The sequence below is a fragment of the Lissotriton vulgaris genome, chromosome 4_1 (genome assembly GCF_964263255.1).
Source record: "Lissotriton vulgaris chromosome 4_1, aLisVul1.2, whole genome shotgun sequence".
Classification (NCBI taxonomy): domain Eukaryota; kingdom Metazoa; phylum Chordata; class Amphibia; order Caudata; family Salamandridae; genus Lissotriton; species Lissotriton vulgaris.
The window spans coordinates 1,116,536,052-1,116,563,038 of NC_141691.1; the positions used below are offsets into that span (position 1 = coordinate 1,116,536,052).

The 26,987-nt window shown below is 46.5% G+C and overlaps 1 protein-coding gene across 1 annotated transcript in view; it reads left to right on the plus strand.

Annotated features, from left to right (window-relative positions):
* The window catches only part of TMEFF1 (transmembrane protein with EGF like and two follistatin like domains 1), a 712,972-nt gene that overhangs the window by 290,275 nt on the left and 395,710 nt on the right, over positions 1-26,987 (plus strand). Inside the window, exon 2 of the mRNA XM_086965347.1 lies at positions 6,898-7,007. Within this exon, the coding sequence (XP_086821473.1) occupies positions 6,898-7,007 (110 nt within the window). The remainder of the gene's footprint in view (positions 1-6,897; positions 7,008-26,987) is intronic.

A 26,987-nucleotide genomic window follows, 5' to 3' on the forward strand; every position in this document is an offset into this window, starting at 1 on the left:
TGTTTCACAGGAGTGTGTTCCACTTCCTCTTCACTCTAGTGATAGTAGTTGTTCCTCATTCACTATAGTTAATATCACAAGTAAGATTCACTAGTACTCGGAGTCTGAAGAGTCCACTTCAAATCTATTTTGAAATTAAAACTGTTACACCGCCACAGTACTATCTAGCAAGCAAGTTCCCTCTGGGCCGACTGGCCTTAATTTAGTATTACCCACGCCTGCGGGATTCGAGCATCTGGAGTTTCTGAGCACACTCTCTCTGTTGGTGCCACAGCGACAGCAGTTGGTTCAGGTGAGCTCACTGCACCCCACCTAGGCAGGCTGCACTCAAGGATGCCAGAGTTCCTCACATATGGTCGTACACGCCCAGTGACCTAAGACTCCTTGCCGCTGCTCCTTTCAGGGTAAGTCTATGGTCTGACCCACAGTGGGGGGAAGGTTATGCAAACTTCCCAATGTTGATCCCTCGACCCGGTGTAGATGCTTACGTTTTCCGTTAATGGGATTTCTTCTCCAGAGACGCTCCTGGTTGGGCCACACTTCTTGCTAGTTCTGGTGACCTCTCTGGCAAAACGGGATCACCGTATCGCTACTGCATTTAGCCACTGACCCCATCGGCGCTGCAGATGCCTGCATGGCAGCCGCACTTTCCATACAAGGTCACCGATTCTTCATGGTGCAAGGCTACATCCCACTCTGCACAGCAATCTGTTCACAGTAGCCCCTCCTGGCATATGGGGTCACAGATCCCTTACTGCACAGGCTCAGGCCCAATTGACACAGCAATATCCATGGCTCTCTTTACAGTGGCCCTCCCCTGGTACATGGGGATCACTGGCTTTGTCCTGCACATGAGCAACAACCTGATCAATGCAGCTGCTGTTTCTTCATATCTCACTCAGAGAGTCCACTCAACAGGATTCCTCACTGGACCTCACTCCCTTCAACGCTCTCCTTTTCCTCACAGAGCACACTGGTTTTGCCAAGCAGGTAGGCGTTGGTGCTCCAGGCTCCTGGGCAGGTGATTTTGGATTTCCCGGGTGATAGCCTCTCACCCAGCAGGGAGACTAGGATGCCTTGGCCCCCATCCTGGTTGCAAGCAGAAGTCTTGGGGTTCTTCTCTTTCCTGCACACCCAACTGGCTGCTTGGCAGTTAACAATTTTTGGGGTCTCAATTGCCCCTTCTTTGAGTCCACATCTAGACCCCACTTGTGATTTAGGGGCTGAGTCTTTGAAGTTTATGTTGGGGGTCTACTTCCTTTTGAAGTGCCCCCTCTGCTGCCCTCTCTTCCTCTTGAAAGCCATCTGTTAAAGCAGGAGCAACTGCAAATCTGATAGCTCCATAACATAGGCCATGATAGTGACTAGGGTTCACACCTGGATGTTAGCCACAAGGATATGTGTATCAAATGGTTAGCCCAGGGCCCCAGCATACTCTTTATGATTCTCTTGATCAGCTCTATATCCTTCCTGAGTTGTGCGCATCCTCTTTTCCTTGCGACCTCTCTCTGAATCAAAGAGCACCCTTTGAATTGTATAGAGGAAGCCTGGCTTTTCCTTCTCCAGTGTGTCCCACTCAGCTTTTATGAATGCAGTAATATACAAATCTGTCTGGGAGGTATTTTCTACCTCCTCTCCTCGTGTTTCATCATGCAGCCCTGGGTCTCCCAAAATGGAACCCTTAGTCTGCCTTGTGTTGTACCATTCACAGGCACAAAAGCACCCAGCACATGCATTTCACATGCATGCACTGCATAGCACTGTATCCTTCACATACTGTACCACTCACATGCACACATACAGCCAGCACATGCATTTAACATGAACACACTGCACATCACTACACCCTTTATGTACTGTATCAATCACAGGCCTGCATACTCCCAGCAAAATGTATTCAACATACACGCACTGCACAGTGCTGCATTATCCCTGTATTGTACCCTTCCCAGGCACACATATACCCAGCACAGATACACCACTCATGCTAATCAGCACTCAACATCAAATTAATATAGGCCAAGAGATGAGTTAAGTACACAGGAGCAGAACTTTGAATGTGTGAGCATGTAGGCCAAACTACAGTGACACAGGATAAATAGACCTATTCACTCCTACTGATCACTACTCGGTATGCTGCCAACACTGTGCTTGTTCTGCCTAACTCCTAGTAAACGCAGAAGCCTTCCACCACTATGAAAGTGGTCCAATAAGACCACAATCCATGAGGCAGGCCTATGCCATGAGGCGCTCGCATTGTCAGTGCTGGTCTAATGACAACAAAAATCAGCATTAGGGATACAGGCATATGTACAGTTGGGGCTCTCAGGGAAGGGGTGAACGTCCGTTACCATGCGGAGGACTTTTCTGTCCCAATACACCTGTTATTTACAGTGCTTGGAAATGGCATAAGTGCTGTGTGAGAGCGTTGTGTAAAAGACATGCCTTTATGATTACTTTATGGGACGCTCCTCCTCAGTTGGGATAAGATCTCGTATCCTTCCTGGCACAGATCTGTGTAATACCTTTAATCAGTTGAGAAGATTTGGTCTTTCTTATGATACATCCCAATGTTATGTGCAACAACTGTTCAAAAGCCGTCTTGTCTCGGTCTGCCAAAATATGCAATGATCTACTAATTTATCAAAAACTAGCTTACCCGTCGCGCGTTGCTGCGATCTCAGAAGAAAGGAAATTTAAGGAAACTTGTTATGATAACATTCAATTTACATTGTGTCATTTTATTGAAACGTATTCATTTTAATATGGAAAACATTTTAAAGTGTTGTTTTAATTCTGTTTATTTATTCGAGTCCTTGTGGATACACAGTATTTTTAGTTTTTCCGTTTGGTGCATACACGAATAAATCAGAAGGTTTTCCGACGCGTGAGCTGGCCACATACAGTTGTCCATGTGAGAAGCACAGATTCTCCAAATCTAGTCCACACACTTGCAGCAATTGTCCTTGTGGTTTGTTGATGGTCATTGCAAAAGCGCGTCGCACCGTAAACTGTAAACGTTCAGTATTGGAAAGATTATGAGGGCCCTGGGGGTCGGGCCGATATTGAACACATTTTTCTTTTTTCGCCAGAAACCTTCGCGGGAGTGTACTCAACAACTTTTAACAAATTATTATTATTATTTTTTTTTGCCAGAAACCTTCGCGGGAGTGTACTCAACAACTTCCCAAAGTTTCATGGCGATCGGATGAATGGTGTAGTAATGCATAAAGGATAAACAGACATACTTTCGTTTTTATATATATAGAATAGTTGCTGCGCTTTCTATTTGATTGAAATTTTGGGGATTTTTGAGAAGTTTGTAAAGGTAAGCTGTAGAACAGTGGCGGCTGGCATTGACTGACAACAAAAAGTAAAATAAAAAATAAAATAAGTTTGCCTTCCTTTATTCGCAGCGGTACGTCCTTCCCCCTCGTGTGTTTTCAGGAAGCTCCTGATGCAGGAAACTGCACTACCCAATCCTTGGGCTGCTTTCACAGCATGAAAGCAGCACCAGAACTGGATAGAGCAGGCTCTTCCAGCGCTCCCTAAGAGAACCGGAGGCCTGTGCTTTCTCTAACCTAACTGTCTCAGCTAAGGTTAGAGAAGTTTAAAAAATTGCATGTCTGGCTGGCCGTCCCAAGACGGCCGGCCAAATGGACATCCACATTTTAAAGTGCACTTCTCCCTGCTGCTGCCTCTCGGCAGCTCTGGCCCTGCCCCATCCTGATACTTAGTTTAAGACGAGTAGCTGGAAAATAAAACTGTAATAAATAAACTTTATTACCGTTTTATTTTTCAGCTCTGGGGCTTGTGGGGCGAAGTTCCTCAGCTCAAATGGAGGAGCCGCCCCTGCTGTAGAATGGATGCACTTTGCACGAAATATGTTTTTAGGTTGTTATGACTTACTGTGATTGCAGGGATGCAGAGAATGAGATGGTCAATGGACCAAACAGTGTAAGAAAAGAAATGGGAGAAGGGCCACAGATGTTCAACTGAGCACAATGGGTGATACTCTTTTAATGTATCCCGCCGGATTGGACGCAAAGGACATTAAGTTATGGCTATCTGATTACTTCCTTGTCTCAATCCACCTTACTTATGTGGCCAACCACAAAGAGCCAACATGACTCTATGACACTTTGTATACATCATGCAAGGCTTTGAAGTGCTATTAAGGTCTGTGTTGTTGGTGGAGGAGGGCTGAATCATCCTTGGGGATGGTCATTTAGGAGATCAGCTCTGGGGTTAAACAGATGAATGATAATCTAATGTCAAGAACAGTAGTATTCTAGAGGAAAGGAACTGGGAGCACAAAGGCACACAATCTGCAAGGGGCATGGGATGGTTTTCTTGCAGTGTGGTAGCACAGGGCTTGGGAAGGAGGTGATGATTGGTGGTCATGATCGTGTCACTTCTTCTAAATAAAAGGAAAAGGTTGTTTCCTGATTTGAGAACCAGGATGTGGAAATTGAACATAGGCCCTGTTGTGCTATGGACCCACAATCCTCCTGTCAACGGGAATGGATAAATCAAGAGGAAACAGGGGGGAGGTGCTGAAGTCGAGGACTTTTCCCCGGTGTCATTGTTAGAGGTTTTGGTAACGGATTAGGAAAAGTCGCTAGTAGTGCACCTTGCTGAGGACAGGGACATTATTGAGTGTTTTTGCGTAATGAAATCAGAGTGAAAAAAGGTTTGTCATATGCTGAACAGTTGTAAGTGTTTTACTGTGGCTGTTGGAGTAACGAAGATGAATAGATCCTGTTGATATCAAAGGGGTCCTGGCTTAGGACAGCTATTGAATGTTGGGCATCAGAAGATGTGCTTTAATTACCAAAAAAAGGGGAATTTTGTGGGTGAATCGTTAACTAAGCTTCCATGATTATTGTGCCACGTTTTGAAGGTCCCAAATTGCAAGTATAAAGACAGCGTGACATCGACTAAACTACATGTAAAAAAGGTGCTCAGATATTGTTGAGTCAAGGATCACGAGAATAGTTGTAGAAAAAAGGTAGTTTATTTGTAGGTAAGGAAGCACACCTAGCGACACATCCAAAGGCACCGGTCAGCTTACAGTAACTGACCAAACTATGTCTCAACTGTGGAACGGCACGATCACAGATCGTGCCAAGAAGCAATACAAACACATTTGAATGATAACATACATTTTGAAGATACACAATGCGCGAGAGAACAGCGCGCGAGAACAGCACGCGAAAGAGCGCGTGAAAGAGGAGAAGCATACACAACAGATATCTTCTACAATAATTATAATATTATATATTTTCATGATTGAAATTAGCAGGATGTGTGCTGTGGAGGAAACTGCATAATCATTGCCGTTCACACGTAGATTTCCGAAGACCATGAGATTTACCAGTAATAATATCCATATTTGGCACATTGCCAGATACATTCCAGATCCCTCACATCCAGTGTCCCCTGATGCCTTCATGCATACCTTTTGCAATCCGGGACTTCACATTCAATTTTGTTCATATTGCTCCTACCCCAAGGCACTATTTCCACACTCCAGCATCTTTAGAGGATGCTCACAGTATGGTTTTCGGATCTCTGCTTTAGGCAGTACCCTCCCATGTTGGATTTTGGGTGTCTCGACTAATCCACACTTGGGCTTCATCTTATTTCCTGGTAAGAAATAAAATATGGAGCCCTTGGTCTCTTGACCATTTCCAAGCTCATATTTCCCAGGAAAGTGATAAAATATAGGACTCTAGGTCCCTTCAATGACACCAACTCACTTATCCTAGGAAAGGGATCAAATCTGGGGTTTTAGGTCCCTTAACCAACCTCAATTTCACTACAGAAAGTAGAGGTTATGGATTAGTTTGGTGAATTGGAACCAGGTGGAATTCCCTCATTTACACCCCACCAAAAACTGTTGGAATCCGATGTTCTCAAACAGAATATGCATGGGCTGGAAGAAGTACAATTTGTCATTCTAAATTGTTTGAGAAATCCTGGTTCTCAGTACATCAACCTAAGCACTGAAGATAGTGGAGAGCATGTTTTTATTCTGATAGCATCTGCCAGTATTTTCCTCTTTGCGTGTTTTGGTTATTTTCTTTAGTTCTTAATTAAGACAACTCAAACATATTACCTTCTGTATATAGTTAATTCATTATTTTCTTCTTTGAATGCTCTTTGCAGCGGATGTACGTTGTTACAACGCATTTTGTAACAACGCATACCTTTACCACGCGGCCGCTACAACGCAAGTCGTTACCACGACTTGCGTTGGAGGGCGCGGATTTAGGGTTTTTATAATTTTATATTCCAACACCAGTCCCCGTAACAGTAGGGAAGGTGTTGGAATATAAATTTATAAAATACCTTATCCCACAGCGCCCTCCAGCGCAAGTGGTGGTAACGACTTGCGTTGTAACGGCCGCGTGGTAAAGGTATTGCGTGCTAAAAACTTCGTGGTAAACGTTGTTTACCCTTTGCAGCATATGTTGTGATAAAGCTGCAAAATGACTCTTAAAATAGCAGGCTACTCTACTAAGTACCTAATAAACCCATTTTATGAGTGGCCTTCATCTCTTTTTCCAACTTCTCTGTTACAGTACTGATTACACCACGGCGATTTGTAGATATCTGCACTCCTTACACTTGTGTGTGCATTTATAGTTTACGAGAGATATGTTGTTTTCTGAACATCTAAGTGGACATTTTTTATTACAGAACTTCGTTAGGAATGCAAAAGTCATTAAAGGTGTTTATTTTCCAAGCATAAAAGTTGTAATCCTTTTAGTGCATCGGAGAAGTCTGACAGCAGTGGATTTTTTTTATTATATGTTAAAAGACTAGCCTGATGTTAAAACTGTTGTTACTGAATCGTTTTCGTCTAAAATATTTTATACTCTTTTATCGCAGAGCTAAATGTGAAAGAATCCGAAGTGCGGGGATGTGATGAAACATCTTGTAGATACGGTGGAGTGTGTAAAGAGGAGGCAGACGGTGTCAAGTGTGCATGCCAGTTTCAGGTAAGGATTTTTTTTAAATATTTAAATTTTTATGAGGCAAAATGCATACTAGCTGCAGTTGTTGTACTTGGAAGCAAAACATTTTTGACTCAAAAGTCAAAGTCCCCCTTGTTCATTTCTTCAATAAAATCAAACTTAAAAAGTCAAGCAGAGGTCAGAGCTTTTGTTTAAGATACAAGTGTTAAAGAACATCAATATTTCTCTTTCTGGAACATGTCCTCATTACTGTGTTCCTTATATCATACTATCCTCGGCTAAGCGATGGGAATACATTATTATCGTATCTCTCAGACACTATAGCAGGAAAGCTTTGTGCTGCACAAAATTGTGCTCCAGTCAACTATGTTCATTACAATTCTGCTACATCACCTCAACTACTGACATATAACTAGTTCCATCTCCTTAAGGCCTTCAAACCTGTGTACCCGTATTTCCTAGCATGCATACAGTGATCAATTCACAACTGTCATGCCATATATTTGGAAAACAACTTTGAGCTGCAGCATTCAATTAAGTCCTTTAAATCAAGAAATTAGGGACTTCTGAGTCAACCCAGATTCATCAGTACTTCGTAGGACATAAGCTAATTTCTTTCCGTGGGCTTTGAGACAGAGACAGTCTTAGTGCTTGATTACGACTTTGGCGGTTCTACAGCAGACAGTGCAACGTGTCACTCGCTGTAGGACCACCAAAGCCGCGGCGCTGTTGATTAGGAGTTAAATCCTGGTCTGGTGGGCGGTGCGGCGGCAATCTGATAGTGGCGGTCTTCCAGGCTCATAGAAGAGCCTAACATGCAGACCGCCATGCACCTTCTTGCATAGGGTGGCATACTTGTCACACTGTGGAGGAACTGGGGGTTTATATCCAGGGGGGCACTACATGTGCCCCCAAATGCACCTCCCTGGACCCAGAGACAGCAGGGGGCTCAAATAAGGCCTCCTTAGTTACCTCTCCACCACTCTTTTTCGTGCTCGTCTCACCGTCATTGGAAAAGGGTGTTGGTTTGGCAACTCGGAATATGCTTGGCAGTGCAGTTGCAGCACCACCAGCATTTTCCTGCCTCAGATCGGCACTGCAAGGCCACAGAATCCTGTATCCCGGCAGAGGAGGTGGTTCTGTGGCGTTCCGACTGCTACACTCAGAATGCAACCCACTGTTCGGCAGTGTGTTGGTGGTAGGACCGCCACCACGACGTAATAAGGCCCTAAGTGAAAAGCCACTTGTTTGGCAACAGCCGGCAGTCTACTGAAGTAGGCAACTTTCTTTGACATTTGCCTTTGCTCAATTTAGGTAGCTTGAGCCAAATAGTAAAAACAACATACAGAGTGCATAGGTGTGTGGGGTTACAGTGGTTAATAATCCCATAATCTAATAGAAAGTGCTGTAAAAATCAAGATCTTCATTGCCCATAAATAATTTAAGTAAACAAATATTCCTTTAATCAAAAAATAAGAGAAAAACAGTCAAAAAGGTTGAGGTTCAAAGGTTATACGCAAAAAAAGTAGCAATAATAAAAAACAGTGTTTAAATGACATCATATTCATAATTAAGGTGAAATCAAGACTAATGAAAACATTTCATGCAATATATTACAAAAATGTAGGACCTGGTTTTGATTTCAGTGGATGGGTGAGACCTTCACAACTGTGACGAATATCCCTTCAGACGAAATCTAAATCCCACAGGAAATATTGGCATTCAGATTTCGGCAGACGAAGTAACATGTACGCCAAAATCTAAATCAGACCCTTAATCAAGGATCAAGAGAAAAGTTGATAAACGTAAATGTAATTAATGAAGGCTGTTCGGAAAATATCATCTGTGGAAAGCAAGCACATCCAAAAATAGATCAGAAAAGAATAGTATAGCTATAGTGTAAACAACACTCAGAAATCAGAATAGGGAAAAATAACAACAATTTACATAAATAAATTAATTAAAAAATAGCAACTTCAAATAAATGGCGACCATAATAATTAAAAGTTTCCTCAATGAAAAATGTTAGTGATAACAGTATTTGCAGTCACCAATAACACATAAGCATATGTTATGGGACCTCTAGATTTGTTATGTTTCTCTGGATCAGCTCATAGTCAAATAGCAGGCCTTTGTCCCACTCCCCACTGGGCCAAGTCATTCACTTTGCTCCCCAGCAGATGTATCAAAAGCCTCCCCGCGCAAAGGGGCAATTCACCATACTTGATTCAGTTCCTGGGAAAGGGAAGGTGTGGGGATGAAATCTGCACCTGATTATCAACTTGTAACACTTCTCTTGGGCTGGGACAGCCTAGGCCCACCGAAACAAAGGAGGAAGCTCAGACCCCTTGAGCCAACGTAGGAGAGTGTCACCTTTGACGTTTTTGGTGGGAAAGGATCAGGCAGCTGTGTCATGTAGGTGCAGAGCAGAGGTTCTCAAGGAAGTTTTTACTTGAGAAAACTTGAAGTCACCATTTTGGATTGTCCCGGAATGATGTACAGGATGGTCAGGACAGGGATGAAAGCATGATGTGACATTGTAGGATTGGCCAGGAGTGCCTGGCTCCATAAAGTTTCAACTCCCACATAGAAGCCCGTACACAAGGGAGAGACAGTTGAGAAGACCCTGGGAGCAATGCCCAGATTGAAGGAGAAGGCGCCTGATGACATGCAAAGATGGACTAAGGACTTTGACTTTAGCTAATGCCCATAGCAAGGCTAGGTCTCTCTTGGGCCAGTGGAGGAGGTCCCCTTATGCCCCCTGTTGACCACATTGAAGGAAAGGACTTGGACACCACTCCCACCTAGGTGCCCTTCAATAAGCCAGAAGCCTCTGGTGCCTGGAACGGGTGGCACGGATGGTGTTCTGCTGGCTGTTTGAAGATGAGTTGTGCAAGATCCTCCTCCAGCACGAGAGGAGGGCCAGAAGCCAGGAAGAGACTAGGCTGGTGCCGGGAGGCAGAAAACCCAATTTCCACAGAATGCACCCCTTTTGAGGACTTTCTTTGTTAAAAGAAAGGACAAGAGAAACTGAGCGTGTGGTGTTCTGCTGGGATTGCTTTGATTTCCCATGGGGAGGGCAACGTTATTAGGGCTTCCCACAATCCTCTTTTTAAATTGTACCTATGGGGGAAGTGTGCATGGGACCCCCTCCCATGCTTATTCAATGGCGTCGGGGTTCTTATCTCCCTGGGGTCAGAGCAAAGAAACAGAGGAACAAGCACTGCAGTGCTAGCAAGCTTTTATGATGCCCTGAGACCAATGATAACTAAGAGCTGAGAGGTACCCGACACAGCCCAAGCCCAGGAGAGAAGAAAGCAGGCAGGTAGGGGAGAGCCACAGGTAGCGCTGCTCCCACTGTGGAATCAGAACCGGATTTTCTCCCACCACAACGGGAGCCCAAAGGAAGATGCAGCTCATGAGGGGCACAAAAGCTGCCTGAAGTGAGCCGGAGGGGGTTGTGGGGACCTTAGGGCTCCCCCACAGCACCCATTGATTGGCTATGGACGCCAACCAATGAAATGAAGCAAAAGCGGAACAAACGCAGCAAGGTGGCTCTAAAGAAAGAGCAGACCATTCATAGATTATTCATTGAGACTGCACCACTAGAGCCCCCTGTAATTTCATATGAGCGCTAATAATGTACATTTTTTCTTTTCCTTGTGGTGTCCCCAAAATGGGCAGGGCACTACAAATGCTTACAGTGGATGGTTGTTGGAGTTGCACATGTGCAACACACCCTCTCCCTTTATGTTTTTAACAAAGTTACCCTACCTCTCCCAGGGAATTAAATCCTCAGCCATGGGAGAGGCTTGCCTTAACATCAGGCACCCCCAGAACTAAAGCTTTTTCTATTATGTTGTGGGGTGCAGTGACCACCAGGGGGTTGATCTTTTCACTACATTTTGTGGCCAGTTGATAGCAAAGAAATAATCTAACAACAATTGTTTATTGTTGCTTTGAATTGAAATGCTTTAATGCAAGTATTGGTCATAAACAGTGCTACATTTACACAAGTGATTTATTGATTGCACTTGTGCAAAATATAACATGTGGCTGTTTAGGTTTTGCCTGCAGAGCACTTGCTCTGTGCTTGTGCAACCTTTCGTAATTAGAAAAAAACATCTTAAAAGACGCTTACCGCCCAGCCATTACTTACCATTCCTAGGCTGAGCCGGCCACTCTAATTTTCTTGCTTCTTATTGGTCAGCAGCAGCTTATAATGTCATCAAGTTGCACTTCCTCTCTCTTCCCTGGCTTCCGCTGTTTCCCGGAGTTTGGACCAAGTACTCTTTCCATTTGGCAGTCAGTGGCTGGAGGCCAGTGCCCTTCCACTGGCCACGCACTTCCGAGTTTTTTTATAAAAGAAAAGTCATCCCTGTACTACATACGAGTGCATGTGTCTTTTCACTGCCCATTGTTTGTGCTCCCTAACACCTCCCCCACTGCTGTTGTTTTGCACACACCCTTGGGTTTGTTTACCACCTCACTCCCATTGTTCATTCTTTTTTTTGGGGGGGGGGGCAATTTTACGTGGCGTATACTCGACCCGAAGGTTTTGGAGTGCTTTACACAAGCACCAGTTGCATTACAGACAGACACATTCACAAGTACACAGAGATTAAGTAATTTGCCCAGAATCACAGGATGTTGAGCCTCCCACGGAGACTTGAACCAGTTCCCCAACTTTAAGGTCAGATACTCTAGCCCTTAGTCTGCATTCTCTCCCCTTGAGGTCAGCATATAAAATGGCTGGCACTCCTTCGGCATGCATAATCAAAGTGCATTCCTATTATGAGTTCCAAAGCAGCACCGGCCATCTTGTTTTCATATTACACTTGTTTGCGTACCTGCTCGTCACAGTGTGATGAATGCCACTGTAGTTCTGTGATGAACCATATTGTAGAAAACCATCTCACATTGGCTAAAACGCCATCTTTCCCATTTCTATGGCGACAGCAGATGCCTCAAATGCAATGCATGGTGGGTTTATTATGGTGATGGTCATGGGCTTTGCGTTTATTACCCACCTTGGTACGGAACTGGGAGAAGATGAAGGCATGCTCTTGAATAGACCTGGTGCCTGGTGTTTAGAGGATGGGAACATTTTACAGCAGCAAGTGTTGTTCTGATTTGATAGGGTGTCTGCTATACATCACTTACTTGTGTGACATACCAGTTTCAACCTGGGCAAATTTGGATCAGACCATAACCAGTCAGTGTATGGTTCACATCTGAGAACACGTTCTAGATTTCCCACATGAAATAAGCTACTGGGTTTTAGTTAGGTCTTTCAGATTAATGGGGTAACCCAGTATCCTGCAGAACCTGGGAAATCTAGTGGTATGTAACAACATTCTGGATCTCGGAGATATTGGCTATTTCCCCATACTCCCATGGGAGTCAAATCGTTGGTTCTGCCACCTCACATGATCCCTAAGGAAGATTCTCTATGGGATAAAGGTCCTCACTCCCAAAACTAAAGGGCCTTTTATTGGTTGATACTGCATTTATTGTTGGATCAGGATGCCTACTATTGATGCTACTTCACCATAACTACAGGCTGTTTTTTTGTTTTCCAGTCCTGATGAAGGCCCGCGGTGATGCTTGATATAAACACATACCCTGAATGGGTCGAAATGTTCAACGATAACTAGAGGCGCTCCTTACATCTGTCAGGCTTATTACACATCCAAGCTAAAGAGGATATTCACTTGAACAGTCATTTATTTTCTTCGAACATCATAATGAGTAATTAATGTTAATCGGTGTGATGGCTTTTGAATTTAATATGTTTCAGTCTTGACACCTGTTATATTTTTTTTATTTCTCATTTCGTTATTGTATATGTTACATAACAGTCCTGTGTGTTCCTGTGATATGTTATTGTTTGCATGACTTCACGATATATGATTGACAATATACTGTGCTAAATGTCTTGGTTGGTGTCAGTTTCTCTTCTAATTGCTGATGGGTTGTTTTACACAATTTACTTGTCCATCGCTAGTGATATAGGAGACTAGATAATGTTTGTAAAAGAAATAGCGCTTCCCTCACAGTACGAGTTTTTAGTTAGGGGCCTGTTCTTACCACCCTTGTTTAGTACATCTGTGATTGGTTATTGATGGTATTGGCGATCGATACTGCTGAACTTTTAGTGTTGTCAAAAGCCATCTTAGACAGTCTCAGCTCGCTATCCCTGTTTACAGGTATAGCTGCATCCTGATACTTATTCTGGCAAATACATTTTCTATTAAGTATACAACGCTCATCTAGGACACTTTGGAAATAAAGATGCTTCGATGTTCAGAAACTCGTGAGAGCAGATTAAATCGGCGAAAGGCGTTGCGGTGCTGGGCACTAGGCCCACATTATGGTGATCAGGGAGACGCACACACAGGGTAGTTAGTTAGTAAACTGGCCTCCAGCACCAGCGCCCGGCCCCCTTTATTAACTGGGTCACGTGACTCGTGACACCAGTGGTGGGTGGGTGCAAAGTGTGGGTTACATCCTTGAAACAACTAGACCGTGTCCAGCAGGACACTACATTCCTCCCCAACTTTAATAAAAGTTGAGACAAAACAAAGTCCGAACCTGTGGGAGGAAAAATACAAAATATGCAATCTCATAACTTTAGAAGGAGTCTCTTCAGCTGCTTGCTAGATGATGACGGTGGAAATTTTCAGCTGAAACGTTCGTTCTCTTGGGCTCAGCGTCCTGGTCCTCGGTGGGCCTGCTCTTCTGGAGTTGTGCCATGGCAGTGTGTTCTTCAGTCCATTGAGCTCTTGCTTTTGGGGTAACGCCGAACAGGACGACCAGATGGTAGACTTGATGGAGGTTGTCTTCTCCTAGTCCGTCAGGTGCCTTCACTGTAGGCAGCTTGGCTTCACATTGCAAAGACAGGAGTGGATGAAGGACATCCCTCTCACTGGTACGCCCCTCTAGCGGGTGTTCTCCTGCCATGAGATGTCCCGGAGGCCCTCTTCTTCAGGTTTCCGCTGGGCAGGTTGTTCCCTGCAGCGTTGCTCCAACTCCACAATCTGGTGTGAATGGAGGAGGTGATGAGATCACTACCTTGCATCCGTAGCTCCGCCTGGAGGGTGGTTGTTGACTCTTTCCTTTGCGCACAAGTTCCCCTTCTTCCTGGGACGTGCAGGGTAGACGGCAACGGATCCATCTCTCGTGTCGGGACCCTCTGCCATGGGCTGGTGTGGAGTGGTCATTTCTCCTTCTGCCGGACGTCTGAACATTCTCCTCATCCAGGCTTCCGCTCAATCCCAAAGATGGGTGTTGCCAATGGTCCAGCCTGTTCCTTCCTGCAGTCAACGGGTTGTCAGAGGACTTGTAGGTAGAGGCCTGTTCCTCGCCAAGTGCTACCGATGTTCCCTTTGACTTGTAAGCCCTTGTATTCGATGTTGTGGCGCATGTCACATCCTCTTCTGGTGGGTGTGCAGACTTGTCGCACCTCTCCTCACCTTTCTGGGTGTTGTTCTTCTTGATGGCATCGTGCCACATGACTCCTTTCTTCTTCTCTTTCCTTCATGACCTCATGCCCTTCTCCTCTGTCTTCCTTTTCGCGACGTGGTCTGGTCACCTCGCTGCTCATGTCCTCCTGACCAGGCTTCTCCGAACAGCGTGCACTCTGCCCGTTTCCGTCTGGTCTTGTCCTGGCTCTAGGACACTGTCTTCTTTTCCACTCTGTGACTTGACCAGTCGCCGTAACCTTCTCCTGTTAATGGTTATACTTCTGGTTCTTGAGGGTGTCAAAGTTCGTTGGTTCCTTGGTCGCGGACCACGTCTTACTTGAAGTTCTTGAACCTCTTGCCAGTCCACACTGTCGGTCTCTGGCAGTGGTGTTGATTGGCGCAGGTGCTGATGGCTGGGGGGATGGTGGTTGCCAGCCATGTAGAGGCTCGGGATGATAGGTGTTGGTGACTTGCTGGGAGTGTTGGATGTCCGAAGAGATTTGGCAGCCATGTGCCTCCGCTTTGCTGATGTTGACCTTAGGTGGCGGCTTGACACGTAGAGTGTACGGTTCCTCTCTTGCCTGTTGTGGGGCCACTGCTGTCTCCATCTTGAGGCGGTGAGAGGGCGGACACTCAGTGCTGATCTTCGCCCGTGGCATCTGCGGACAGGAGCAGGGATGCCGATGACTCAGACTGCCGATGCTCGGGGATGGACGGTCTACTGGTGAAGCGTTGGGATGAGACGTGGACTGCGCTTGCTGCGGCTTATGTTTGGTTCATCCGTGAGGCTGTATCCGGGGACGTCGGTCCGCCTTGGTGGCTGTCTGGCGTGTCAGGGTGTGCTTCTTGGCTGGCTGTGAGTCCTCGGTCTTCTCCCTTTGTTGGCTTGTTCAGCCCACCTGTGCTCATCCGGTCTTCGGGGTGACAGGGCTGTCACTCTTCTTCTTTTCTTCGAGGGTGTTGCGTTTGGACCTCGAGGCGGCGCTATTGTGGCGCCAGCTTCCGCCTTTGCTCTGTCATGTTTGGCTGGCTAGTCACTTGGTGAGGTGCTCCTTACTTGCTGGGCGACGTGACGTCTGGTCTTGTGTTGCTGTTCGTTGGAGCGCTTGGTGTTGTGGCGGCCTGCCACGTGTGGTGTGTGACTCCTCTCTTGCCAATTTTGGGTCTCGGCCAACTCCGTCTTATGGCAGTGTGAGGGAGGACACCACGGGTGGTCTTTGGCCTACTGTAGGGCTTCGCTGTGACGGTGGAGATGTGTGTGCTCTCCGACCTGCGTTCAGCAATGTTTGAGTGGAGAGGTTTTCCTGGGTGCTGACTGTGCAGTCAGGTTCACTGGCGCGACCTCCTGCGCGCTTCTGGCTTTGCGTGGTCTTGCGTCTTCATGCCGTCCGTGATCCTTGGGATCGTCACTTGATTCCGTTGCAGTGCTTCTGCGTTGGCGCGCTTTTGTCTGTGCTCTTTATGTGCTTCGCTGTGTCTGGAGGGTTGGGACACCTATCCTGTGACTTTCGCTGGCGTTGTCGCTTTTGATTCCTTGGGTGCACTTTGCTGTGCGTTCTGCTGAATGTCCTGTGTGGAGTTAACTGCACTCCTGGCGCGTTCCTGTGTTTCTGGCGCGTTTCTGTCTGCGCTCTCCAGGTGCTTCGCTGGCTTTGGAGGGTTATGTCACCGCTCCTTAGACCTTCTCCTTGCTGGGCACGCTCTCTCGCGCGCTGACGGTGAGGCTTTTGTGCTTATTTGGGCGTTAAACATGCGTGGTTGCTTCGCCTTCTTTGGCTGTTTAGTGAACTTGCGTCACTCTTTCATTGCACGTCCTTGTGCATGGAGTACTTTCACTCCCGGCACATTTCCGTGCAGAGCAGTGCTGTTCTGTGGCGCTAGCGTGTCGCTGTGCAGCGTCACGCTGGCTGTTTAGTGACCTCGCGTCCCTCTCTCACTGACTGTCCGTGCGCGTGGATTTCTGGCGCTTCTGGCATGTTCCAGCATAGTGCTGCGCTGTCCTGTTGTAGTGGTGTGCTGTGCTGCGTCTTTGGTCGGGCTTCCTTGTCGCTGTGTGGCGTTCCTGCACCAGTCTGGCATTTCTGTGCGTGCCCTGTGGTGCTGGCGTGTCGCGGCGCAGTGTCACTCTCTGTGCTCTGAAGTCCTGTGGTGGCGCTGCACCACTAGCGCGTCTGGTAGTACTGGCTTGCACTTTGCTTTGTCCAATGCTTGTTTGTCCTGATGGCTGCAGTGTTGCCTGCTGGCCACTGGGTGGCAGTGTTGCCTTTCTGTGAGCCTGCTTTCCCTTCCTCTGCAGTTTCTTCACAGCAGCCGGGCCCCAGCTCTTACTCTTCATGGACGGGGCCCCCCTCTCTGATGCCCGCTGCACCAGACGCAAACAGGCCACTCCTCCGGGCACACGGATGCAGGGATCACCGGGGACTCCTCCCACAGACCGGTGAGTGTTGCTTCCTTATTTTCTTTTAACCGGGCACGGGTTTGGCTGTCCTGGTGGAGGCAGTCAGGCACCACAGGGGGTTCCAGTGTGCTGCCTCGATGCTGCTTCTCTCGCAGCCGCTCTGGGGGTCACAAGACTCGGCAGGGTTTGCTTTCCCCTCCCCCGCAGCAGCTTCAGGCACGCGGAGCGTGGGCGGGGGCAGGCAGGTACAGTCCATATTTAATATGCGGGTGGGCTCCGCTTTGTCTATTTCTGCCCGGCAGCTCTCCACACGCTGCGGGCCTTTCTTCCGACTCGTGGGCCAACGGGCGCAGGCATGCTAGGCGTGGGGTAAGCTCCCGCTCGACGACCTCACCTTCGGGGCTATTTCCATTGCGGCCAATGCGGGTGGGCTCCGCTTTCCGTGGCCAGTGCCTGGCAGCTCTTCACACGCTACGGACACATTCACCCCGCCTCCGCAGCCTCATCTCACACACGCTGCGCAGCGGGGAACAGGGGACGCTGCAGGCAGGCCGCGGGTGGGCTCCGCTGGTCTTGCTTTGTTAGGGGACAGTAGTCAGCGCCACTCGCACTGTTGGGGCAACTTTTAAGGTTTATAGCGGGTAGGCTCCGCTCTGTGTTCTCGGCGGCGCTGGCTGGCGGCCGCCATTGTCTCTGATATCACCGTTGCGGGTGGGCTCCGCTTTTGGTGTCTTACATTAGGGGGGGTCGCTTCATGCTTGCGCGGCCCCCCAGGCACTTCTCCACGCCCGGGCTCACCTCCGGGCCTCCGGGCCTCATCCCGGCGGAGGTCATGCTGCTGCGGCCCACTCAGGTAGGCTCCGGTCGGTCCGCTTCATTCCGGGGCACAGTTGCGGCCGGTGCAGGTGGGCTCTGTCCGGTCCGCTTTCTCCTTCGTGGTTCTCCTACGGCGGGCAGCACTCGGCAGGGCTAGAAAGGTGCGGGGTAGGCTCCCAGTCACCTTCTCATTAACGTCCAGGCCCGGGGCTCATCACACGCCACGCGGGCCTCTCGGCTGCCGGCGCCGATTCTGCGGGGGAGGGCGCGACGTCGCCCTGCAGCTCTTTCCCCTTTTCCCCGCGATTTCTTCATGTGGCTGTGGCACGCTGGGCACAGCTCCGCCTCGTCTCCAATGTGGTGTTGGGCACTAGGCCCACATTACGGTGATCAGGGAGACGCAGACACAGGGTAGTTAGTTAGTAAACTGGCCTTGAGCACGAGCGCCCGGCCCCCTTTATTAACTGGGTCACGCGACTCGTGACACGAGTGGTGGGTGGGTGTAAAGTGTGGGTTACATCCTTGAAACAACTAGACCGTGTCCAGCAGGACACTACAGGCGTGTTACCAAAACGGCACTAGAGCACCACTACTAGGCAGCCATGGACAGTTCTCATAAAGTAATGTGATCCTTCATTCAAGACACGCCCCAAACCTTTACCTTCATTCTTTTGTGACTTTTCTCATTTAAAGCAGCTTCTCAACATGTGTCAGCTCTTGCCATACACATTGCTTCTGAGGTGATCAAACCGAATTTGCTTCAGTCAGCAATCACTTTTTGCAGACGTTATTACTGGCTTTGATCAAATATACGACAAAACACAGATCAACACGAACTGTACCAACTCATTAAATTAAAGTTGGCAGAAGGATGTGATATTTGCCATTCTTAGAAACAGTAGTGCGGTATAAAAGCTCTTTAAAAATAGGATCTATGACCAGAGAAGTCTTTTACTCAGAAAGCACCAGTGGCAAATCCAAATGAAACAACCCTCCTGTTTAACCCTCCGTGTTGGTGAAAAGGGGGGGTTAGGGGACTGCTGTAGACAGCTCCTGTGCTCCTCGAAAGGCATGCACCCTAGCGTGGGCCCAGCTTGTAGTCTAAGCCCTCTGGCTTTTCTCTCAAGACCAGGCAGAAAACCAACAAGAAATTCCACTTTTTAGGTCGAGCTTGGGCACGCATGCGCTTTTCTGCGAGGTATGCTGTAATGCAGTATGGACTTGAAACCCCGCCCACTCTACGCCCATATTTGTCATTGGCTTGTGTCATTGTCCGTCATAAATGCTTGCTTCTGATTTGTTAATAGGCTTGTTAGTCCCTCCTTGGTACCTCCTTGTCTTCATTTGTAACCTCCCATGAGGACTGGCCCTTTCTACTATGGTTGTTACACTGTACATCTTATTTAGTTTGTAAGCACTTTTTCTTTAATGAGTTTCTCCTACTGCAGGCACAACATGCTTTCCTGCAACATTCAGTGAGCCATGCGCACTTTCACAGGGCGCTTTTACAAAACTTGTCAAACAAATACTATTTGGGGTAAAAGTTCCCCATATTGAGCTTTCACTTTAATAGCAGCTGCAGACATTTCTTTAGACACAGCTCGTGTCAAGAAAGGGGCGTGGCCTCTATTAACATGAAAGCACAGCATGGGGCGCTTGTTTATCCTTGGTTTAAAGTACAGTGTGACCGAAGAGTTCTCTAAAGTAAGAACACGTTTGTGTGTTTATTTATATTACGTCACAAGCTTAAGTACAACCTTGCATCTGCCAGAAAACGGAGGGACTTGCTTTGAAAAAGGTCAATGTGAGTTTTATTTTGGCAAGAAAAACCAGTTTGTTAAATTAGTTTTTATAACCTGTTCCTAGTCACAATTAGAATGTTGCAAATACTCAGTTGCACTGCTCCCGAGATGTCTAGTTTACAGTCACTTCCTTTACTTAAGACCTTTGAAAACACAAGAGCGGTCCGCACTTCCATCATGCCTGCAGCGCAAAGGGTCAACAGAATCCTTAGCCTGGATCCTTATGTCCCTTTCACCAAACCTCTTGCAGTTCGCAGTTGCGGCCGTTCACCTTTGTTTGGCTGGTACAGGATAACATCTCGCTTGTATAATAGATATGTGTCTAGTATGGACCCAGCACTGCGTTTTTAATTTACACAAAGAGAACAGTTAAACCTTTACTTTTCGGATTACAAAATATGTTTATACTGTGTATTCAGGTGCTTGTTATTTCTGTTTTCTTCACTTTCTTTGCTTGTGACAGATTCTTTTAACATACAGTTTTTAGGTCTCGCCTAGGCAGTTCTTGTGCTGTCTCTTCGAGACGTGTTGTTTTCAGGATATGTGCTTAAAGCTCTGCCTACTATTAGCCCATCTTTTTAATTGGCTCTTCTCCCTGACCTTTATCAATGGTGGCTTTTTATTTGTCATAAGGCTTTCTACTACCTCCTTAGTACCTCTCTGTCTCTTTTTGTAACCTCGAATGATGACACCCCCTATTACATGTGTTGTTACTCCCTAGGTTTTAATTACAGCCTAAAGGCACTATTTTCTTAAAGGCCTTCAGACAAGACACTCACTTGGTCCTATACAAGATTGGCAGTGGTTACTCACTGGCACATTTCACATTTATATTAGACCTTCTATAAATTTCCCCTCATCAGCTCCACCTAATTCGGAATTAATGTAATAATTCTTTTGTCACCTTTCAAAGTTACTATTTGTATATATTGAATGTACTGTGGTACTGTCTTGTATACAATGCATTAAGGGTAGGGTGGATTTACCATATCTTCAAAGTTTATGATGCACACTAGGGACCTCTAGACATAGCTTGCGGTACTGCACCTACACATCTCACATTTATATGAGACCTTCTATAAATTTCCCTTCATCAGCTTCACATCGAGTACAAACTAATCAGAATTAATATAATAATTGTTTTATCACCTTTCAAAGCTATAAATTGTATATATGGCCATAGCTATTTGAATATACTTGTGGTACGGTCTTGCATGCAATGCATTAGGGGAGTACCATATGTGACCAAAAGTTTGATGCTCACTAGGGACCTCTAGGTGCAACTTGAGGTACTGCACCTACACATCTTTATTAGACCTTCTGTACATTTCCCTTCATCAGCTCCACATAGAGTACAACCTAATCCGGAATTAATAAAATAATTATCTTGTCACAGTTCAAAGCTACTAATGGTATATGTTAAAGGTACTATTGTACTGTCTTGCATGCAATTTATTATAGGCAGTGTGGATTTACTATATCTTCAAAGTTTATGATGCTCACTAGGGACCTCTAGGCACAGTGTGCGGTACTGCACCTACACATCTCACACTTATATTAGACCTTCTATAAATTAACCTTCATCAGCTCCACATAGAGTACAGCCTAATCAGAATTAATATAATTGTTTTGTCACATTTTAAAGCTACTAATTGTATATATGGACATAGCTATTTGAATGTACTCTTGGTACTGTCTTGCATGCAATGCATTATGGGAGTACCATATGTGACCAAAGGTTTGAGGCTCACTAGGGACCTCTAGGAGCAGCCTGCGGTACAGGCAGTGCTGGCACCTTGCTTACTAGGGACCTATAGAACCAGCTTACGGTATTGGCAGTGCTGGTGACTTGCTCACTAGTGACCTCTAGGAGCAGCTTGCGGTATTGCACCTACCACATCTCACATCGCACCGTTGCCAAGAAATGTTTTGTGCAATTGTCTAAAGCATTTTGCACCACAGTTTACCATATATGAGAACTGAAAAGATTGAACCTTTTAGAGGGCTTTCCGCTGCAGTACCATGCTAATGGCATATGTTCCATTCACAATCAAGCTGTAATTGCCAATAAAAATCATTTTTGAATAGTTAGAAACAGATTTCAGTCTAATAGACATGCATGTCCCTGGTGTAACCATGGGTGAATGTGATGAGGGAAACCTTGCTGTAGTTACTTCTATGGGTCCATTAGTCAAGAGTCAAGTGAGTCTTTCTTTAAAGATGGAGCATACCCTAAAGCTGGTATGGTTTTCAGGTACTGTCACATATGCTCCTCCCAGCACGTGCGTACTAAGGGAGGAACGCTTGGGTGCTAATACTACACCACAAGTGGTGTTTCTTCTATGCTGCTGTTTTTTCAGCTTCTTGACAGCCACTAAATTTGTAAGGTAATTGGATACAGAGGCAAAGACACAGTTTTGGGGTAGAATTTCGGATTTTTCTTTTAGCCCTCAACCATTATTCATGAAATGGATGCTGTGTTTTGCTGCCCGTTCTTTAGAGATCTCTCTGTTGAAAAAATTGCTGCATAGAGCTCTCCAGCTTTCATTTCACTTTGCATAGTTCTCTCTTTTATTACCTGCTCACTCTCTTTCATTCTTTGATACTGGTAAAGTTTATTTAAGAGCTTCACCCCTTTAGTCGAAGATCTATGCTACCTTAACCATGATTCTGATGTTTTAGGAGTTAGTGGGATTAACAAAAAGGACTTTGGTAGAAGCTGTTTAATCAGGCTTAAATTAATGCACTTCCATTTAAGGAAGGCCAGTTATAATGACTTTGTCAATGCTTGTTTCCTATGTTGAATGTCCTACCCAATAGCCATACTTTTGCGAGGAGCGTTTTGCTTTTGAAAAGGAACGGGAGGCCGCTACATTGGCCCACTGTGTTCCCAATTCTATTTGGGGGTAACTTTTCCCCTTATGATTAAACCTCCATGGAGGACAAGAGGCCGCAATATTGGCCCAGCCACTCCCAAGTATAGGTTGGGGTGACTTGAGTGAACCTCTAGTTTTGAATGGAGGAGTGTGAGCTGATATTCTATGCCATTTGATTTTTTCCTTTCATACGGGGATTTGCTGCATGGCTCTGCCTATCCGCCGTAAGAAAGCCCTGACGAAGTTCCAATGGAACGAAATGTGTTGGCTGTGGTTGAATTTTAAAAATAACTTATAGAACAAGCATTTACAATGCAATGGTCTCTGCAGCATTAAAGGTAGAGCTATTGGCATTGCTCATGATTTTTTTTAAAATCATAATTAAATGGCATTGTCATTTACATTGCCAATAGCTTCTTCGCTTGCATATTTATTTATTTATTTATTTATTGCATTTGTAAGGCGCACAGATACCCACAAAGGGTTTCCCGGCGCCAGGCCTATGGAACCAGAGCTGTACAAAAGCAGAAACGTCTAGAGACCAGATTATTTATTGAAAAGCCAGGTCTTAATGCTTTTCCTGAAGTTGGCAAAGTTTTCCTCCTTTCGTATAACAAGAAGAAGGGAGTTCCAGAGGGTCGGTCCCAAAAAGGAAAATGACCTCCCTCCGAGACCTATTTCATTTCCACCCACACACAGAGTAAGTAGTAGAGTGAGAAGTTGATAGTGAGTAGGAGAGAGTTATTAGTAAAGAGTATTAGAGAGCGCATCAGAGCTGTGTGAATAATAACTGCGTCACCCCCGTGCCTCAGGTGCATCATCAGAGCTGTGTGAATAATAACAGCTGTGAGCCCCTGCCTGAGATGCATCATCAGAGTTGTGTGAATAATAATGGTGTCAGCCCCGTGCCTGAGGTGCATCATCAGAGCTGTGTGAATAATAACAGCTGTGAGCCCCTGCCTGAGCATCATCAGAGCTGTGTGAATAATAACTGCGTCAGCCCCGTGCCTGAGGTGCATCATCAGAGCTGTGTGAATAATAACTGCGTCAGCCCCATGCCTCAGGTGCATCATCAGAGCTGTGTGAATAATAACAGCTGTGAGCCCCTGCCTGAGGTGCATCATCAGAGCTGTGTGAATAATAACTGTCAGCCCCGTGCCTGAGGTGCATCATCAGAGCTATGTGAATAATAACTGTGTCAGCCCCGTGCCTGAGGTGCATCATCAGAGCTGTGTGAATAATAACTGCATCAGCCCCTTGCCTGAGGTGCATCATCAGACCGGTGTGAATAATAACTGCATCAGCCCCGTGCCTGAGGTGCATCATCAGAGCTGTGTGCATAATAACTGCGTCAGACCATGCCTTTAGCTTTATAGTCCGAGTCAACAAGTAAGCATGGGCGGCACTGACTAACAACAAACAGACTGCCTGCATGTTTAAAACTGAACTCACTCTAACATATTAAGTACGTAGTGTGCGTGGACACGGAGAAAGTCAAAATGTAAATGGAGGAGAGCGAGGACTTCCTTTTGACACTCGCAGGGAGATCCGTTTTAAATCAAAATAATACATTGACTACCAGAGCACCGTCGAAGAATTCCTACAAATTACATTAACAGAATCCCCTTAAAAGTCGGAAGGGCGGGTGAGAGAAGAGGCAGCCAGCTTGTTTATAAGCGCCGCGCGCCTCGTGAACAGCGCTGCGCGCCCCTCTGCAGACTCCCCCTGCATTCCAGAGAGGAGCGCGACGCGATCCGGTCTGCCATGCAATGCTGTACAGACAAGACCTGGCCGACCGCACAACGTTATCCTATGGGGAAACGCTGCGCGCGGCCAGGTCTTGTCTCACTTCGGCGTTCTCAGACTGCTGAGACGCCCACTATAGTTCTCGGCGAGAACGCGCTTTCAGCCCGTTACTAGCCGAGATCTAATAAAGGACATTTTGGATAAACTTGGAGATTTTTTTGACTTCGTTTCTGGTGCACCGTCCTCACCCTCACTACTTTGTCTGATCCTCAGTAGAGTGAAAGTGCGGCAAGCTCCGGAAAGGTGTGCACAGACAAAGGACTTCCTTTTACTTTGAAATAGAAGTGCTGAACCTTAGTCAGCCGCATAAATTCTTGTAACTATTTGATGTTTAAAGATGGCTTGATAACCATCTACTACTCACATTAGTCCTCTTATCACATCCCAGCTTCAGTATCCTAATGAAAATAGGATACTGGCCGGGTATGTTGGCCGGATAGATCCACCGGAATGAATCAACAAATGACTTATCCACTTTTATTAATATTAAAAGCCCTGGTGCACTTGAGGACACGCTCGTACTGGAGATGTCTCTCGCTAAAAGCACGCAGAAGCTACTTAACTATCCAGCGTTCTGCTTACAAGCAAATAAACACAATCCTCGAGCCACACTGAGAGGTGCATTTTTACACAAAAACTCACTTTTCGAAAGACTGTAGTAAACGCTGCAAGCAAACAAAAATGTAGAAGTTAACTTTTAATATTTATTGGGACAGCATGGTAATCATATTTGCTCCTGTCGGTTTCATTGTGTTGGATAGGCTTTTAATTATAAACTACATTCGACCCCCTGATCAACACGCTTCCTACCTCCCTATTTCCCTTCTGAACGTCAAAGCCAAAATTCTGGCCAAGGCGCTTGCCAATCGCCTTCGGCCCCATATTACTACTTTAGTGCACCCAGATCAGGCAGGGTTTATGCCCCAGAGGGCGACCCGACACAATATTCGACGGGCGCATGTTGCGGTCGCAACCTTTCGAGGATTGGGTGAACGGGCGGTGCTATTGCTGTCGGATATGGACAGGACATTTGATTCCCTTAGGTGAGAGCATTTATTTTCGTTACTAAACCATGTGGATTTTGGGGCAAAATTTGTTGTCCTCTCTGACTTTGCTCTAAACTGATCTCACAGCGTCAGTGCGCGTTTCCGGCTCTATCTCCTCCACCTTTTCCATTGGACGGAGCACCCGCAGGGCTGCCCTCTGTCTCCATACCTGTTCTCATTGGCTATGGAACCCCTGAACGCTTGGGTGCGTATCGATGTGCAGGTGTCTGGATTTGAATGGGTGCATGGGCTATTGGATCGTACAGCAGTATATGCTGATGACGTTTTGTTTTTCCTTACCGATGTGGATAAGACGGGCCAAGATTACTTCGCATCATGCAGATTTTTGGGGAATCGTTGGATCTCTACATGAACCACCACAAGTCCACCTCGTGGGTTCTTGGGGATGCGTCAGGACTCGGCTCCTGGACTCCGTCGGTTCGAGTGGTCACAGGGGGCATGAATATTTGGGAGTGTTCCTGTTGGACTCACCTACCGTGTCTTGGGAAAGGAACCTGGCTCCGGTTTGGGAACGCGTGCAGGAGGATCTTAAGACATGGTCCTATATGCCTCTGTCAATTTATGGTAGATCGGCCATATTCAAGATGGTCTCGCTCCCCCGTCTATCATATCAACTGCAGAATCACCCCTATCGAATTTACCCTAGATGGTTCCGACAAGTTAATGCCACCCTGGGCCAGTTTCTATGGGTGGGAGGAGCGGTGCGAGTTGCCCTACGGACGTGTTTCCTCTCTACTTACTGTGGAGGGCTGGCGACTTCCGATATTCTTTCCTACTATATGGCCTTGCACCTCCTTGTCCTAAATGAGTGGTGGTATGGGGATAGGGACGACCCGGACTATGCTGTTGAGCGGTACAGTATGGGGCTCTCCCCATGAACACACTACTATACTCGGCAAAGTTACGAAATGTGTTGCCGTCGGAGATGAAGGTCATTTTTCAAAGTGGCGGCAGGCCCTACGGATAATGGGGTGGTGGAATGAACTAACACGGGAGACCCCACTGTGGAACAACGGGCGCCTGCCACAATTAGCCATTCTGTCGGTGTTCTGTGGCTTGGATAGCATTGGTATCTCTATCCTGGGGAATGTGATACGGGGGCTGGTCCTTAAGTCCTTTTATGATCTACAGAAGGACTTCCACATGCCGAAAACCCAATTCCATAAATACCTCCAGTTTCTGTATGCCCTTTCCTCTAGCCTGGAGGGTCTGGAGTCACTGGCAGAGTTTAGCCCGATAGAAGCGAAGGTGTTCATGGGGGATCTTCAGGATCGCAAGATCTCTAAGATTTACCAATCTCTGGTTACTCACTGCTCTCCCACACTACAGAAGCTTAGAGGGCTCTGGGAGGGAGCATCAGCCCCCTTGATGAGGAAGACTGGTCGGAGGCCTTAGCTTCCCCGCGGGAGGGCAGCTATAGCGATACAACTGCACCTGGTCCAATTTAAATATCTACATTGGGTATATTTCACATGGTCTCGGTTGTGGACAGTGGCACTAACAGCCTCCCAGGTGTGTCTCAGGTGTGAACGGGAGGAGGGTACCCTGATGCATGCAATTTGGCACTGTTCTTCCTTGACACAATTCTAGAGGGGAGTGATGGCCTGCCTTGTCCTAAATGAGTGATGGTATGGGGATAGTGATGACCCGGACTATGCTGTAGAGCGGCACAGTATGGGGCTCTCCCCATGAACACACTACTATACTCAGCAAAGTTACTAAATTTCTTGCAGTTGCAGACGAAGGTCATTTTTCAAAGTTGGCGGCAGGCCC